Source organism: Pagrus pagrus (assembly GCF_965226575.1).
Source record: "Pagrus pagrus genome assembly, chromosome: 23".
In the NCBI taxonomy this organism is placed as follows: Eukaryota; Metazoa; Chordata; class Actinopteri; order Spariformes; family Sparidae; genus Pagrus; species Pagrus pagrus.
The window spans coordinates 137513-153622 of record NC_140205.1 but is presented as its reverse complement, the minus strand read 5'-3'; the positions used below and the strand labels follow the sequence as shown (position 1 = coordinate 153622).

Sequence of the window (16110 nt, the reverse complement as noted above, 5' to 3'; positions counted from 1 at the left end):
TTCAGCTTCACACGTGTTTAATATGATATACGTTTTAATAAAAATCAGTTAGACAAACAGATCAATAATAACACTGATGATTAATAGTGATGACATCATCAGAAGTTTAAATGCCACATTGTTTCTGCCTCACAGACTGAACTCAGTGAATGTAACCCACACTAATAATAATAGTTATTATAATAATGATATTAATGATAAGATTGTGTAGTTGTTTTTTTTATTTTTCTCCCAAACTGTCTGTAAAAAAAAAAAAAAAAAAAAAAAAGAGTTTGAAAAGTAAAACCTGACTCGTGTTCACATTATGGTGACTTTGTTGTTTATATTTTATAAACTGTATATTATTTCATTTCTTCTGATATTTATTGATCAATATATTAGTCTGAATGATGTTGTGCTCTAATAATTAACTTATTTCAGGGTTTTCCTTCAAGAAATTCTTCAGCTGAGTTCGAACAAAAGGTAAAGTAAAGGGTCACAGTGAGAAAGAGGAATAAAGTGTTGCTGTTGAGGTGAAAACTGAAACAACATGTGAACATCTGAATGAACAAACTGAGTTTGTGAAGCAGGAAAAATATTTTAATTTGAACAGAGAATCAAAAATATACACACGAGTGATCTGAAGTGATCTGAACGTTTCCTCAAACTGTCAAATATTTATGTTGTTTATAGATTCATATACTTACACACAGCTCAGTGAGCAGCTGACACAAACCAAACTCCATTCAGTTTTTCTATTAATTTAAACAACATCATCAGGAGACGACGGCCCCTTCATGTTAATATATTTCATACCAGCCTGAGGTTTGACTATCTCACTAGCACAGCTGACAGTTTCTTCTTCAGGTGTTTCTCATCTCTTGCTGGCGCTCCACCAGCTCGCCGCCTGCAGCTTCATCACGCTGTGTTTCTCCTGCGGGCTGAAGTGGAGGATGGTCAGGATGGCGGTGAGCGTCTGCTGCCTCCCGCTGGTGTCCTGCAGTGTCAGGAACTTGTAGATGACATTCTTCAGGTACTCCATGTTGGCGCCCTCTCTGCTCCGGTCTCGCACCAGTTTGTCCAGTTGTCCCCTCAGATGCGTCACCTCCTCGTCGTGGCGCTCTCCGTTAGCGATGAGCTTCGCCTGCAGCTGATGGATGTCGTCCTCCAGCCTATGTTTTTGCCGCCGCAGTCCGCCCACCTCCACCTCCTTCCTGGCCAGCTGCTCGGCGTACAGCAGTAGCGTGGGCTCGTTGGGCGTGACCCGCCGTAGGGCCTGGCTGATGATGTCACCCTCGGTCTGCGGGGAGTAGCTGTCGTCGGCAGCCATCTTGTCAGTGTTGTTGCTGTAGCTGAGCACTGTGGCTCGCAGCCTCTCCAGTTCCTGGTCCTTCTCGTCCAGCAGCGCCATGGTTCTCTCTCTCTGTTTGTGAAGCTCTGCCTCCAGTCGCAGCAGGTTGTCGCGGTGCAGCGCCTCCACCCGCTCCAATTCCTGTCTGTGCGTCTGCTGCAGCGCCGCCACCTGCTGCTGCCGCTCCTCCAGTTCGCGGCGGTGTTGGACCTCGGCCTCGTCGCTCTGGATCCGCAGGTTGATGTACTTCTCCTTCAGCTCGGCCAGCTGATCCCGGATCTCCTCCAGCTCCTTCGCCTGGCAGCCATCTTTGGCATTCTTGTTCTTCAGAACCACCTGTGCTCGCAGCTTGTAGCGCTCAAACTCGTCTTTGACTTGCCGCAGCTCCTGCTGGTAGAAGAGCGCCGAACGCTTGTCTCCGGCCGTCTCCACCTCGGTCTCGGCCAGGTTCTGGATGTTTTGGTCCGGGTTCCTCTGAGCAGCCAGCAGCAGCAGCTTCCTCACCTTCTCCAGCTTCTCCTTCAGCATGCCGACGTCCAACTGCGACTCGTCCACGATCAGGTCAGAGGCCGTCCTGCTGGAGGCGGCGATTGCCAGCGTTTTGTTCTCGGTGTCGAGCTGCAGGATACGGTCTCTGAGCCTCTGAGCCGTATGCTGGTCTCTCTGCCTCGTCTTCTCACAGGAACCCAGAACCTCGGACAGTTCAGAGACCCGCTGCTCCAGACCGGAAACCCTCATCTCTGCAGCCTGAGCACGCTCACGTGCACGCTCCTCTGCATCACAAGCCTGCAGACACACAAACAACAACAACAAAGACTTAAGACAGCTCACCTGGCAGCAGAAGAAGAAACATGTTCTGATCCTGATCTGGACCAGTCTAGATCTGGTCTGAGTTCATGTACCTTAGATCTAAGTCTATACAGAGAGTAAATGGTCAGATGGTGTCGATGTGGATGTGCTATGGTTAGTTTGGACCTGGGCGGTTCTGGTCTCAGTTTTACCTTCTTGGTCTCAATGTGGATCTGCTGCTGAAAGTGGTTTTTCAGCCGTGTCAGCTCTCGCTGCAGTTCGTCGACTCTGGGATCTGGTTTCTTCTGGTCCTCCTCTGCAGCCTGCAGCCTCCTCTTCAGCTCGTCTCGCTCCTCCCTCATCTTGTTGAGGTGGGCCTGAGACTCCATCCCCCGGTCCACGGCCTGTGATGTCACGAGCAGCGTGGCATTGGCTTCCTGTAGGCGGAGCTCTGCATCCTGTCGCAGATCTCTCTCCTGCTGCAAGATCTTCTGCAGCTCCCTCAGCTGCTGGACGTGGTCTACCTGCTCCTGCTCCCTCTCGTGCTGCTGTGTGATGATGCGAGCCCGGCTCTCAGCCAGCTGCTGCTGCAGACCGCGCAGCTCCGCCTCCTGCTGCGTCGTCATGGCGACCAGGCGCTCCTGCAGTTCCTCCATCTCCTGCTTCAGCTGACGCTTGTCGGCCTGGAAACTCGCCTCCATCCGGGACTTCTCCTGCGTCACCGTGGCCAGGGCGCCGGTGAGCGTGCTCAGTTGGCCCTTCAGCTGGGTGACTCGACGTTCCACCTCCAAACTGGGAGGGGGCGTGGCCTGCTGCTGCTGCTGCTGCTCCACCCCTGTGCCGCTGTTCTCTGAACCAGTGGCGTCAGGGTCGGACCTCGGGAGCTGCAGGAAGAGTCATCACGTGTTAAACTGCTGCAGGAGAGACGACCACGAGAACTTTGGTTAGTCTGTCTGGTCGGTTAAATTAAATTAGATCTGACACGTACCATAGAGCTGGATCTCCCTCCTGGTTCTCCCTGATCCTCCTCGCTCTGGTCCCCTCTGGTGGTCTCGCTGGGCGTGTCCACAGACGCCGCAGTGTCCACACTGTCCTCGCTATGCAGCGAGCAGCCGTCCTCTGGGAGCTCCACTGCAGCGGCGGAGGTGGTGGTGAAGGTGTCCTGGCCCTCCTGGTTAAGGTCCACCTCCTGGGTCACTGTCAGGACCTTAAGACTGGCCTCCAGAGCCTCCTTCTCCTTCAGGAGACTCTTATAGGCCTGGACCACGTCCTTGAAGCGGGTCTGGTACTGGACCAGCTGCTTCTTCTGGGACTCGATGGTGTCCAGCAAGTCCTTCCTGCTGGGGCCGCCCCCGAAACTCATCCCGAACTTCTCCATGACTCCGAGAGTCTACGAGGGCCGGGTCAGACTGAGGGGCTGTCAGGGCCGGGTCAGACTGGATCGATCATCATTCAGGAGCAGAACTGGTTCAGCTGGGACTGATCATGGTCAGACTGGGAGTGATGGTTTCTGAAAAGAGAAAACTGACACATGAAACAAACATCTGGATTTTAACATCAGCCTGACGACCTTCCTGTTTCTCACATCAGCTTTAATTAACTTTAGTAATGATTTATTAACATGTATTACTGATAATTAGTTAACATTTATAGTGACAGAACTGATCAGAGCACCTGTGAGTGATATTTTTAATAAATTAGTAGATCGACAACAAATTAATCTATGATTTTAGTAAATAACCAGTCACATAAGTCGACCAGTAAAGTCTACATTTCGTTGGTTCCAGTTTCTCCGATTTTTCTGTCAAATAAATTAATACATTTTTAAAAAAAACACATTCAGAGAAAAGTGTTTGTTTCATTTGTTTAGTTCTGAAGGTTGTTTCTCCAACATCGTTGCTTCCGGTTTGAATCAACTCGAGCAGAAACACATCGAGTTAAAGTGAAATATGAAGTCTGTCGTTTAAAGCTCAAACTGACTTTAATATCTGACGTTTGTCACAAACGCCGACATTAATCTGCGGGTTTAATCCGGTTCTTACCTGATAAACAGCCTTCAGCAGAGTCACGTTATGTTTTAATGAAGAGAACACAAACAGAAAATGTCTCCGACTTGATTAATTACATCAAAAAAATGTAAACACGAAGATAAACTCAGAGTTTAATCGCTACAGCTGTTGACTGTCGGCTAACAGCCGCCATGTTCGTCTGAACCGGAACTGGAGGAGGAGGAGGAGGCGGGAATCTGAGGCTGCGTTCATGGCTGTCAGGAAAATACGTTAACCAAACATACGCGATTTGTTTTGATGTTTAAAAATTATAAATGTGAAAGTATTAGCGATGTGATTTGGTTTATTGTCACTTTTCCTGACCTTTATTATCAACTTACATAAAACATAACAACTACAAAGCATATAATTACACGAAACCGGAAACTACAAGTAAAAAAGGTAAAGTGAAATAAATAATGAAAATGTTTAAAACAATCAATCAATGGATAAACATGAAAACATCTATGGAAATAACCTAAAGGCAATAGTTCAACCGAGGTTAGGTGATTACAAAAGTTAATTCAGAAAAGGGTTAGGCTATTATAAGAATTTTTCAGGTGAAATATTACATCAAATTTTAATTACATTAAAATAATATAAATAAAAGTGGCACATGTGTAAATCTCTATTGCGTTGGAAAGCCTGAAAGATAGGGTTTGTCATGAAGAGTGATTTGTATCTAATATGTATGTACATTTAATATATAATATAGGATATATAATATTTAAATTCATTTATGGGAACTGTTTGTTATTGACAGTTTATGAACCTGGGAGAAGATTTCAGAGATCACAGGTGAGATTTTAAATCGTTTCAGATGAACATCTTAACCTGGTTGATGAGTGAATCTTCCGTTTTTTCTAGTGAAATTGAACTCATCACGGCTGCCTGGAGTTAATAAAGATTTTTTTCAAAGCCGTGACGTCATATATTCCGCGTTGGCCTGGACGTGGCACCGAGGAGGAGCTGCCGAGCTGCGCCCACTGACTCCGCTCGTCTCCGCCTGTTCTCCGTCTCCTGTGCGGCTCTGAGCAGCAGTCTGTCCCGGACTCACCGGCTGACATTGTCCCCCGTCAGGCTTTTACTCCTCCCGCCGCTGAACCGGGACATTTTTTAATAAAATGGGGCTGACGATCTCGTCTCTGTTCTCCAGGTTCTTCGGGAAGAAGCAGATGAGGATACTGATGGGTGAGCACTGCGGCTAGGCTAACTAGCTCCGAGGCTAACCGGCCAAGGACCGGCGGAGCTGAAAACACTCCCGGTGCTCTGATGTGAATGTTCTGACACACTGACCGGATCCTGTCCTCAGCTGTTAATCCCGACTGGTTGAAGTAAAACTCCAGCATGAAGAGAAAATGTTAAAAATAGAAGCTAACACAGCTAGCTGCCAGAAGCTAACGGTCCAAGCTATCGGATCGTGAAGGAGACGTAGCGGTCCGTCAGATTCAGTTCACGGCTGTTCTCAGCACTTCACTCCGGAGTCTCAGCTCAGATTAAGTGTAGTTTGAATGTAGTTAATCTGAAGCTGTTTAAAGGCTGTAATCATGTGTTCAAGTCAAAGGTTTGTGCGGTTAAAGTCAGGTTTTTGGTCTCGTTTCAGTTGGTTTGGACGCAGCTGGAAAAACAACGATCCTGTACAAACTGAAGCTCGGAGAGATCGTCACCACCATCCCAACTATCGGTGAGTGATCAGTGATCAATACAGCAGCCTGTTGATCTGCTGTGTGTCTGTAGCAGCTGTTGGCTCCTCTCTTAGCTGCTGCGGCTCAGTGTTACTGTTTTATTATTAATATGTATGAGAGTCCATGCTGATCTCAGACTCAACATACAGTGAAGTCATTATTGAATACTGCTTTCATTAACATGACACTGACACGTTCATGACACATTGACTGCATTGCCCAGTCTGTACTTCAAGTATTCTTAAACCTGGCTGTAAACATCTGCATGTTCGACATCTATACGCTCTACATCTGCACGCTCTGTACCTACACGCTCTACATCTGCACGCTCTGTATCTACACGCTCTACATCTGCACGCTCTGTATCTACACGCTCTACATCTGCACGCTCTGTATCTACATACTCTACATCTGCACGCTCTGTATCTACACGCTCTGTATCTACACGCTCTACATCTGCACGCTCTGTATCTACATACTCTACATCTGCATGCTCTGTATCTACACGCTCTGTATCTACACGCTCTACATCTGCACGCTCTATATCTACATACTCTACATCTGCATGCTCTGTATCTACACGCTCTACATCTGCACGCTCTGTATCTACATACTCTACATCTGCACGCTCTGTATCTACACGCTCTACATCTGCACGCTCTGTATCTACATACTCTACATCTGCATGCTCTGAATTTACACGCTCTACATCTGCACGTTTTACATCTATACGCTCTACATCTGCACGCTCTGTATCTACACGCTCTGTATCTACACGCTCTACATCTGCACGCTCTATCTACATACTCTACATCTGCACGCTCTGTATCTACACGCTCTGTATCTACACGCTCTACATCTGCACGCTCTATCTACATACTCTACATCTGCATGCTCTGTATCTACACGCTCTACATCTGCACGCTCTGTATCTACACGCTCTGTATCTGCACGCTCTGTATCTACATACTCTACATCTGCATGCTCTGTATCTACACGCTCTACATCTGCACGCTCTGTATCTACATACTCTACATCTGCATGCTCTGTATCTACACGCTCTACATCTGCACGTTTTACATCTATACGCTCTACATCTGCACGCTCTGTATCTACATACTCTACATCTGCATGTTCTACATCTATACGCTCTACATCTGCACGCTCTGTATCTACATACTCTACATCTGCACGCTCTGTATCTACACGCTCTACATCTACATGTTCTATACCTACATGTTATGTACCTACACGCTCTACTTCTGCACGCTCTACTTCTGCACGCTCTACTTCTACACGCTCTACATCTACACTCTCTACATCTATACTCTCTACGTCTACCTTCTACATCTGCACGCTCTACATCTGCACGTTCTACATCTATACGCTCTACATCTGCATGCTCTACATCTACATGTTCTCTACCTACATGTTCTGTATCTACATGCTCTATATCTACACCTGCACGCACTACATCTAGACGCTCTACATCTGCATGTTCTATACCTACATGTTCTGTATCTACACGCTCTACATCTGCATGTTCTGTACCTACACGCTCTACATCTGCGCGCTCTACATCTATACGCTCTACATCTGCACGCTCTGTATCTACACGCTCTGCATCTGCACGCTCTATCTACACGCTCTGCATCTGCACGTTCTACATCTGCACGTTCTACATCTACACGCTCTACATCTGCACGCTCTGTATCTACACGCTCTGCATCTGCACGCTCTATCTACACGCTCTGCATCTGCACGTTTTACATCTGCACGTTCTACATCTATACACTCTACATCTGCACACTCTTCATCTGCATGTTCTATACCTACACGCTCTACATCTGCACGTTCTACATCTGCATGCTCTACATCTACACGCTCTACTTCTACACGTTCCACTTTACACGCTCTACATCCGCACGCTTTACTTCTACAGGCTCTACATCTACACGCTCTACATCTGCATGTTCTATACCTACATGTTATGTATCTACACACTCTACATCTACATGTTATGTATCTACATGCTCTACATCTACACGTTCTGTATCTACACGCTCTATCTACACGCTCTACATCTACACGCTCTATATTCAACCTCTACATCTGCACTGCTCTACATCTGCACACTCTACATCTGCACGCTCTACATCTACATGTTATGTACCTACACACTACTTCTGCACGCTCTACTTCTGCACGCTCTACATCTGCATGCTCTACTTCTACAGGCTTTACATCTGCATGTTCTTTACATGTTATGTATCTACACACTCTACATCTACACGCTCTACATCTACACGCTTTACATCTGCACGCTCTTTATCTGCACGCTCTGTATCTACACGCTCTGTATCTATAAGCTCTACATCTGCACACTACATCTGCACACTCTACATCTGCATGTTCTATACCTACACGTTCTGTATCTACACGCTCTACATCTGCATGTTCTATACCTACACGTTCTGTATCTACACGCTCTACATCTGCACGCTCTACATCTGCACGTTTTACATCTGCACGCTCTGCATCTGCACGCTCTACATCTGCACGTTTTACATCTGCACGTTCTACATCTATACGCTCTACATCTGCACACTCTACATCTGCATGCTCTATACCTACACAATCTACATCTGCACGTTCTACTTCTACATGCTCTACATCTACATGTTCTCTACCTACATGCTATGTATCTACACGCTCTACATCTGCACGTTTTACATCTGCACGTTCTACATCTGCATGCTCGACATCTACACGCTCTACTTCTACACGTTCCACTTTACGCGCTCTACATCCGCACGCTTTACTTCTACAGGCTCTACATCTACACGCTCTACATCTGCATGTTCTATACCTACATGTTATGTATCTACACACTCTACATCTACATGTTATGTATCTACACGCTCTACATCTACATGCTCTATATTCACCCTCTACATCTGCACTGCTCTACATCTGCACACTCTACATCTGCACGCTCTACATCTACATGTTATGTACCTACACACTACATCTGCACGCTCTACTTCTGCACGCTCTACATCTGCATGCTCTACTTCTAAAGGCTTTACATCTACATGCTCTACATCTGCATGTTCTTTACATGTTATGTATCTGCACACTCTACATCTACACGCTCTACATCTACACACTCTATATTCACCCTCTACATCTGCACTGCTCTACATCTGCACGCTCTACTTCTGCACGCTCTACATCTGCATGCTCTACTTCTACAGGCTTTACATCTACATGCTCTACATCTGCATGTTCTTTACATGTTATGTATCTGCACACTCTACATCTACACGCTCTACATCTACACACTCTGTATCTGCACGCTCTGTATCTACACGCTCTGTATCTATAAGCTTTACATCTGCACACTCTACATCTGCATGTTCTATACCTACACGCTCTGTATCTACACGCTCTGTATCTACACGCTCTGTATCTATAAGCTCTACATCTGCACTCTCTATATCTGCACTCTCTACATCTGCACACTCTACATCTGCATGTTCTATACCTACACGTTCTGTATCTACACGCTCTACATCTGCATGCTCTGTATCTACACGCTCTACATCTCAGCTCTCCATCCGCATGCTCTACATCTACATGCTCTACATCTGCATGTTTTATACCTACAGTACATGTTCTGTATCTACACGCTCTACATCTGCACGCTCTATATCTACACACTCCACATCTACACGCTCTACATCTGCACGCTCTGTATCTGCACGCTCTACATCTGCACGCTCTGTATCTACATGTTCTCTACCCACATGTTCTGTAGTTACACGCTCTACATCTGCATGCTCTACTTCTACACGCTCTACATCTCAGCTCTCCATCTGCATGCTCTACATCTACATGCTCTACATCTGCATGTTTTATACCTACAGTACATGTTCTGTATCTACACGCTCTACATCTGCACGCTCTATATCTACACACTCCACATCTACACGCTCTACATCTGCACGCTCTGTATCTGCACGCTCTACATCTGCACGCTCTGTATCTACACACTCTACATCTGCACGCTCTACATCTGCATGCTTTGTATCTGCACACTCTACATCTGCACGCTCTGTATCTACACGCTCTCCATCTGCACGCTCTACTTCTATAGTCTCTACATCTACACGCTACACGCTCACACACATCTACACGCTCTACATCTGCATGTTCTATACCTACATGTTATGTATCTACTCGCTCTACATCTGCATGTTCTATACCTACATGTTATGTATCTACTCGCTCTACATCTGCACGCTCTACTTCTACACGCTCTACATCTCAGCTCTCCATCTGCATGCTCTACATCTGCATGCTCTACATCTACATACTCTACATCTGCATGTTTTATACCTACAGTACATGTTCTGTATCTGCACGCTCTATATCTACACACTCCACATCTACACGCTCTGTATCTGCACGCTCTGTATCTGCACACTCTGTATCTACACGCTCTACATCTGCACGCTCTGTATCTGCACGCTCTACATCTGCACGCTCTGTATCTACACGCTCTACATCTGCACGCTCTACATCTGCATGCTTTGTATCTACACGCTCTGTATCTACACGCTCTCCATCTGCACGCTCTACTTCTATAGTCTCTACATCTACACGCTACACGCTCACACACATCTACACGCTCTACATCTGCATGTTCTATACCTACATGTTATGTATCTACTCGCTCTACATCTGCATGTTCTATACCTACATGTTATGTATCTACTCGCTCTACATCTGCATGTTCTATACCTACATGTTATGTATCTACATGCTCTACATCTTCATGTTCTATACCTACATGTTATGTATCTACACGCTCTACATCTGCACGTTCTACATCTACACACTCTACATCTACATGCTTTACATCTACATGTTCTCTACTCACACGTTCTGTAGCTACATGCTCTACATCTACACACTACATCTGCACGCTCTACATCTACACGTTCTGTATTTACATGCTCAACATCTACACGCTCTACATCTACACCTTACATCTACACGCTCTATATCTACACGCTCTACATCTCAGCTCTACATCTGCACGTTTTGTATCTACACGCTCTGTATCTAGGCTTATCTCTTGCAGGGTCTCAGGGGGCTGTAGCTGATCCCAGCTGTCACTGGACCCAGTGACAAGTTGGTCACAGCTAGGGCTGGGGCGACGCGTCGACGTCATCGATTACGTCGACGCAAAAAATACGTTGACGCAAAAACTGTACGTCGACGCGTCAACCGACCAAAACAAAAAATGGTGGCAGCGAGTAGCAGCAACGCCAGTAGCCCTTTTTACACAGACGCCGTATTATCGCCGCAGCGGCGGCTCGCCAATTCTCCGCCGTTGGTTGTTTACACAGAGCCGAGCAGCTCCGGCGTAAAAGACGAACCAGAGTGTAATTCACACAGAAAGCCGGCGCCGCGGCTCCAAAAGAGGCGTGACGGTACACGTCATGGTGATGACGTGTGTTTTTTTTCAACGTGTTTCCCCGGTGTCCACCTGTTAATCTAAACATGTACCTGCTGACTGTTTATCATCATATGGATGCTGTTATAATGTGTTGTGATGAGATCCTGACCCACCAAACATCCTGGAAAGTGACAAAGTTACGTTTTTCTCTAAATTACATAATTAAATAATCACCATCAGTAAACAGGACGCTGTCTGACTCTTTCACTCCCGGGGAGGGAGGCTGTTTTCTGGGGGAAAGTTCACTGAAGTCTCGGTGGAGAGCTGACCGTCACGGTGATTTTTTTCACTGTGACAAACACTTGGTGAGTTAAAAGTTTTTTGCCGGGGACAGATGCTGTTTTTCGGCCAGAAATGTGACGAAGAGTCGGTCGGACCGACAGGCTGACAGACACTTATCCATGAATAACTGCGGTATTATTGGACCTGTTTAGTTATCACACAGTGAACACCATCAGACCGACACGCCCTCACTCCGTGCCGCCGGCTTATCTGTTCACACTGGTTCGGTTCGCCATTAATGCATCAGAGGCGGCGGAGGGAAATTTCACCCCTCGCCGCATCTGAAACTTTCACACAGAGGCGGATGCCGAGAATTGGCGCAGGATCCCCGCATGCAAATGGCAGTGTGAATGGGGCTACTGAGTCAGCTGACGCTGAACTCAGCAAAAAAAGAACACGTATTTCGAAGGTATGGGACTATTTTACAGTAAAAGGGAGCAACTCTGTTGTTTGTCAGCTTTGTAAAATGGAAATGGCCTATCATAAAAGCACGATGGCTATGCACCAGCACCTCAAAGTGCTGAAAGACATGAGGCCGCTTGCTATTCATTACTTGAATTTTATTTTGGAATTTGGTAATTAAGAGCAATAAAAATGTATTGGAATGAAGAAAATTGTGTTTTTTCATTGAGATACATAAATTAGCATATGTAAATTGCTATATAGGTCAAATTATGTTGAAATAATCGCTAATCGAATCGAATCGGAATAGAATCGAATTGAAAAATTAATCGTTAGATTAATCGATGCATCGAAAAAATTTTTGCTAGATTAATCGATTACAAAAATAATCGTTTTGCCCAGCCCTAGTCACAGCAACGCTCTGGGTCCAGTGACAGCTGGGATCACCTCCTGCACGCTCTACATCTACACGTTCTATACATACATGTTATGTACCTACATGCTCTACATCTGTTTAGTCTCACTCTGAAATCAAGAGTTGAGTTGTTGCAGGAAGTTTCCGGTGGAGTTTGGCGTTTTACCTCGAGGAATTTATTGCTAAAAATCAAACACATCACTCATTTAAATCAGAATCAGAAATACTTTAATATCCCCTAGGGGAAATGATTTAAAGCAACTCATATTAAGTTCACTCAGACCTCATGAACAACAACTTGATCTCATCTAAACTGGAGAATTTGTATCCCTTTAAACATCCGGATCAGAACAACTTCTTACACTTCTGTGTGTGTGTGTGTGTGTGTGTGTGTGTGTGTGTGTATGTATGTGTGTGTATGTGTGTGTGTGTGTGTGTGTCTCAGGTTTTAACGTGGAGACGGTCGAGTACAAGAACATCTGTTTTACAGTCTGGGACGTTGGCGGTCAGGACAAGATCAGACCTCTGTGGAGGCACTACTTCCAGAACACTCAGGTACTGAATCACAACCAGAACATGCAGGTACTGAGTCAGAACCAGAACACGCAGGTATTGAACCAGAACCAGAACAATCCATCAGATTACTGTACGTTAGCTGTAAACTAACATTAGGGAGCAACAGCATACACTGTGGCTGTGTTGAATTGAGGTGAAGCTCTGAGTGAAGTCAGCACTCAGCAGAAACTCTGGTTCTAGTTCTCCGTCTCCTCTCTGTAACGTTACGTTCATGAAGTAAAGTCCATTTCCCCTTCAGCAACATTACAGAACCTGGAGGTCACCTCCGGATCACTGCTGCAGTCAGGTTGATAAACAGAAGTGAAGCTAAATCCACTTTTTAATCCCAGAAATTAAAAAGTAATCTCTGAGCTCTCCTCCCGTCGGATCAGAGCAGAATCTGAGAGACTCCAGGTGTTTATTCCGCCAGAAGGTCTGGATCTGCACCGACTCTCCTCCACAGCTGGAGGCTCTGAGCAGCTGCTCTCACTCTATAATATGTAAACCGTGTATATTAATGACGTGTGTGACCTCTGACCTCTGACCTGTGTGTCTCCTGTGCAGGGTTTGATCTTTGTTGTGGACAGTAACGACAGAGAGAGAGTAGCAGAGTCTGCTGATGAGCTCGCTAAGATGGTGAGTAACTGACAGGAAGTAGAGCTGCTACACACATTGGTCTGTTCTATTGATCGATGATGTCATCAGTCACATGACTCTCTCTCTGTAGATCCAGGAGGACGAGCTGAAGGAGGCAGTTATTCTGGTGTTTGCTAACAAACAGGATCTTCCTAACGCCATGGGAGTCAGTGAACTCACCGACAAACTGGGTCTGCACAGCCTGCGCAACAGAACTGTAAGGATCACTATTCATTCATCAGTATTATTTATTCATCATATCAGTCATTAATACTGTGTGATAAATCTTTATCAGTCATCAATACTCTGTGATCAATATTTATCAGCCATCTATACGTCTGTCCTCCTGTTGGTCTAATCCAGACTAACATATTGTTTTGATTTGTTAGTCTGACAGGATGTTATCATAAGTAACAGTGTGCCCTTATTTTGAAATGAGACTTCCTGATTAGTCTGCATGGTTTCACATGTTTACAGTAAAGATGTTTACTGCAGCTGTTGTTTACAGTACAGGTGTTTACTGCAGCTGTTGTTTACTGTACAGATGTTTACTGCAGCTGTTGTTTACTGTACAGATGTTTACTGATGATCAGACTGAAACTTCACATTTAGTTCAACTTGATCAGTGATGACTTCACATGTTGGTCACATTTTGGTAGAACGTCGTTCACGCATCATTAACATGTGAGCTGTTGAAACTAGAGCAGCTAACAAGAAACAAGAAGCAGCTGACAGGAAACAGGTGCTATCACACATCATTCATGTGTTGTTCATGTGTTGATCACTGTCCGTCACTGTGCACTGACAATAAAGTTGAATTGAATCTGATCTAATAAAAACACACTGTGATCACTCCAACATGAAGGTATCCGTATCATGTTAATAACATGTTAGTCTGGATCAGCTCAGATTATTATCATCAGCACCCGCCTGTCTGGCTGTCTAACAGTGTTACTTGTCTGTGTCTCATCAGTGGCATGTCCAGGCCACCTGTGCCACTCAGGGTACTGGTCTGTACGAGGGTCTGGACTGGCTGTCGAGTGAGCTGTCGAAGCGCTAGAGCAGCTGACAGGAAACAGGAAGCAGCTGACTGAATTCACACCATGTACAAACTGATGCAGACCAGGAGGAGAAGGAGCCTTTCAAAGGACTGTTTCTGTTTTTTAAATTATAAATGTGTCTGTCTGTAGCAGGAAGTGATGTCAAGGACTCTGAGCTCACTTTGATTTCCCATCATCCTCTTCTGTTCTTCCTGCAGATGTTTGTTAGATCTGTTTGTTTCTTTTAATCCGCATGTTTTAACTCAGAATCATGTGACAGGAAGTGATGAAGATGAGGGGTGGGGCCTTAGACAGGTGACTGTGTACCTGTGGGAAGGGGCTGGGGTTTAAGTATGATGACAACACTGTCACACCTGAACACACCTGTGGGCAGGGGGCGGAGCTTAAGACAGGTGAAAGTCACCTAGTCATGTGATGACTCATTCCAGAGCCGAACCTGAAGGCGTCGTCATTCCTTAACAATGTGAAGAAGAAGAGAGACAATGATGCAATAAAGGTTTTTTTTTTCTTCTCAGCCGTTTCCAATGTTTATTGATTATTATCAGTGTTTTACCATCAATATCTTGTTCTGGCCTGATCACCTGTTTTAAAGGATAACTATTGTTTTTTACAACCTGGACCTTATTTCTAGCAAAATATATGATCATTTACTCACCCAGATAACTTTGGTGTCATTTGGAGTCGGACGAAATTAGATCCAGTGTAGCGCCGGTATATCCATATAATGCGAGTGACGGGGCACTGAAACACAGCCTCTATATAACACATTATCTGCCACGAAACTAGTTCATTTCACCAATATTTTGTTACGATACGCTCGTGCTATTCCCCTCTGAGTCCGGGCTCGTCCGTTGTCAACATCCGGGGTCAAACTAGCATTAGCAGCTACAGGTAAACAAGCTGGCTGTCGCGGGTGCGCGCACCTCAGAGACGACATCTTCCACGTCAGAGGTTGTAGGTCAACCTACAGACCCCGGATGTTGACAACAGACAAGCCCGGACTGAGAGGGGAATAGCACTAGCGTATCGTAACAAAATATTGGTGAAATGAACTAGTTTCGTGGCAGATAATGCTCATGGAGGCTGTGCTTCGGTGCCCCGTCACTCGCATTATATGCCTATACCGGCGCTACACTGGATCTAATTTCGTCCGAACGACGCCAAATGACACCAAAGTTATCTGGGTGTGTAAATGATCATATATTTTGCTAGAAATAAGGTCCAGGTTGTAAAAAACGGTAGTTATCCTTTAAGGAGGAGGTGCATAAATAAAACCTGAGCACAGTTTGTTGTTACAAGGACATGTTCAGTTATCATGTTTACATTATTACATCTGCATCAGTGCTGCTGGATTCTCATCACTAAACTCTGTCGTTACTA

At 45.4% G+C, this 16110-nt stretch overlaps 2 protein-coding genes across 2 annotated transcripts; one reads left to right on the top strand and one right to left on the bottom strand.

Moving 5' to 3' along the window:
• Positions 1-561: 561 nt before the first annotated feature.
• On the bottom strand, positions 562-4429 carry gcc1 (GRIP and coiled-coil domain containing 1). Its single transcript, XM_084346360.1, has 4 exons — positions 4162-4429; positions 3108-3629; positions 2332-3003; positions 562-2116 (listed from the first exon to the last, which is right to left on the bottom strand). The coding sequence occupies exons 2-4, from the start codon at positions 3495-3497 to the stop codon at positions 854-856; spliced, it is 2325 nt and encodes a 774-aa protein (XP_084202486.1). The 5' UTR covers positions 3498-3629; positions 4162-4429; the 3' UTR covers positions 562-853.
• A 664-nt stretch (positions 4430-5093) lies between these two features.
• Positions 5094-15244, top strand: LOC311252821 (ADP-ribosylation factor 4). Its single transcript, XM_084346362.1, has 6 exons — positions 5094-5358; positions 5771-5851; positions 12924-13033; positions 13598-13669; positions 13761-13886; positions 14643-15244. The coding sequence occupies exons 1-6, from the start codon at positions 5292-5294 to the stop codon at positions 14727-14729; spliced, it is 543 nt and encodes a 180-aa protein (XP_084202488.1). The 5' UTR covers positions 5094-5291; the 3' UTR covers positions 14730-15244.
• The last annotated feature ends 866 nt before the right edge of the window (positions 15245-16110 follow it).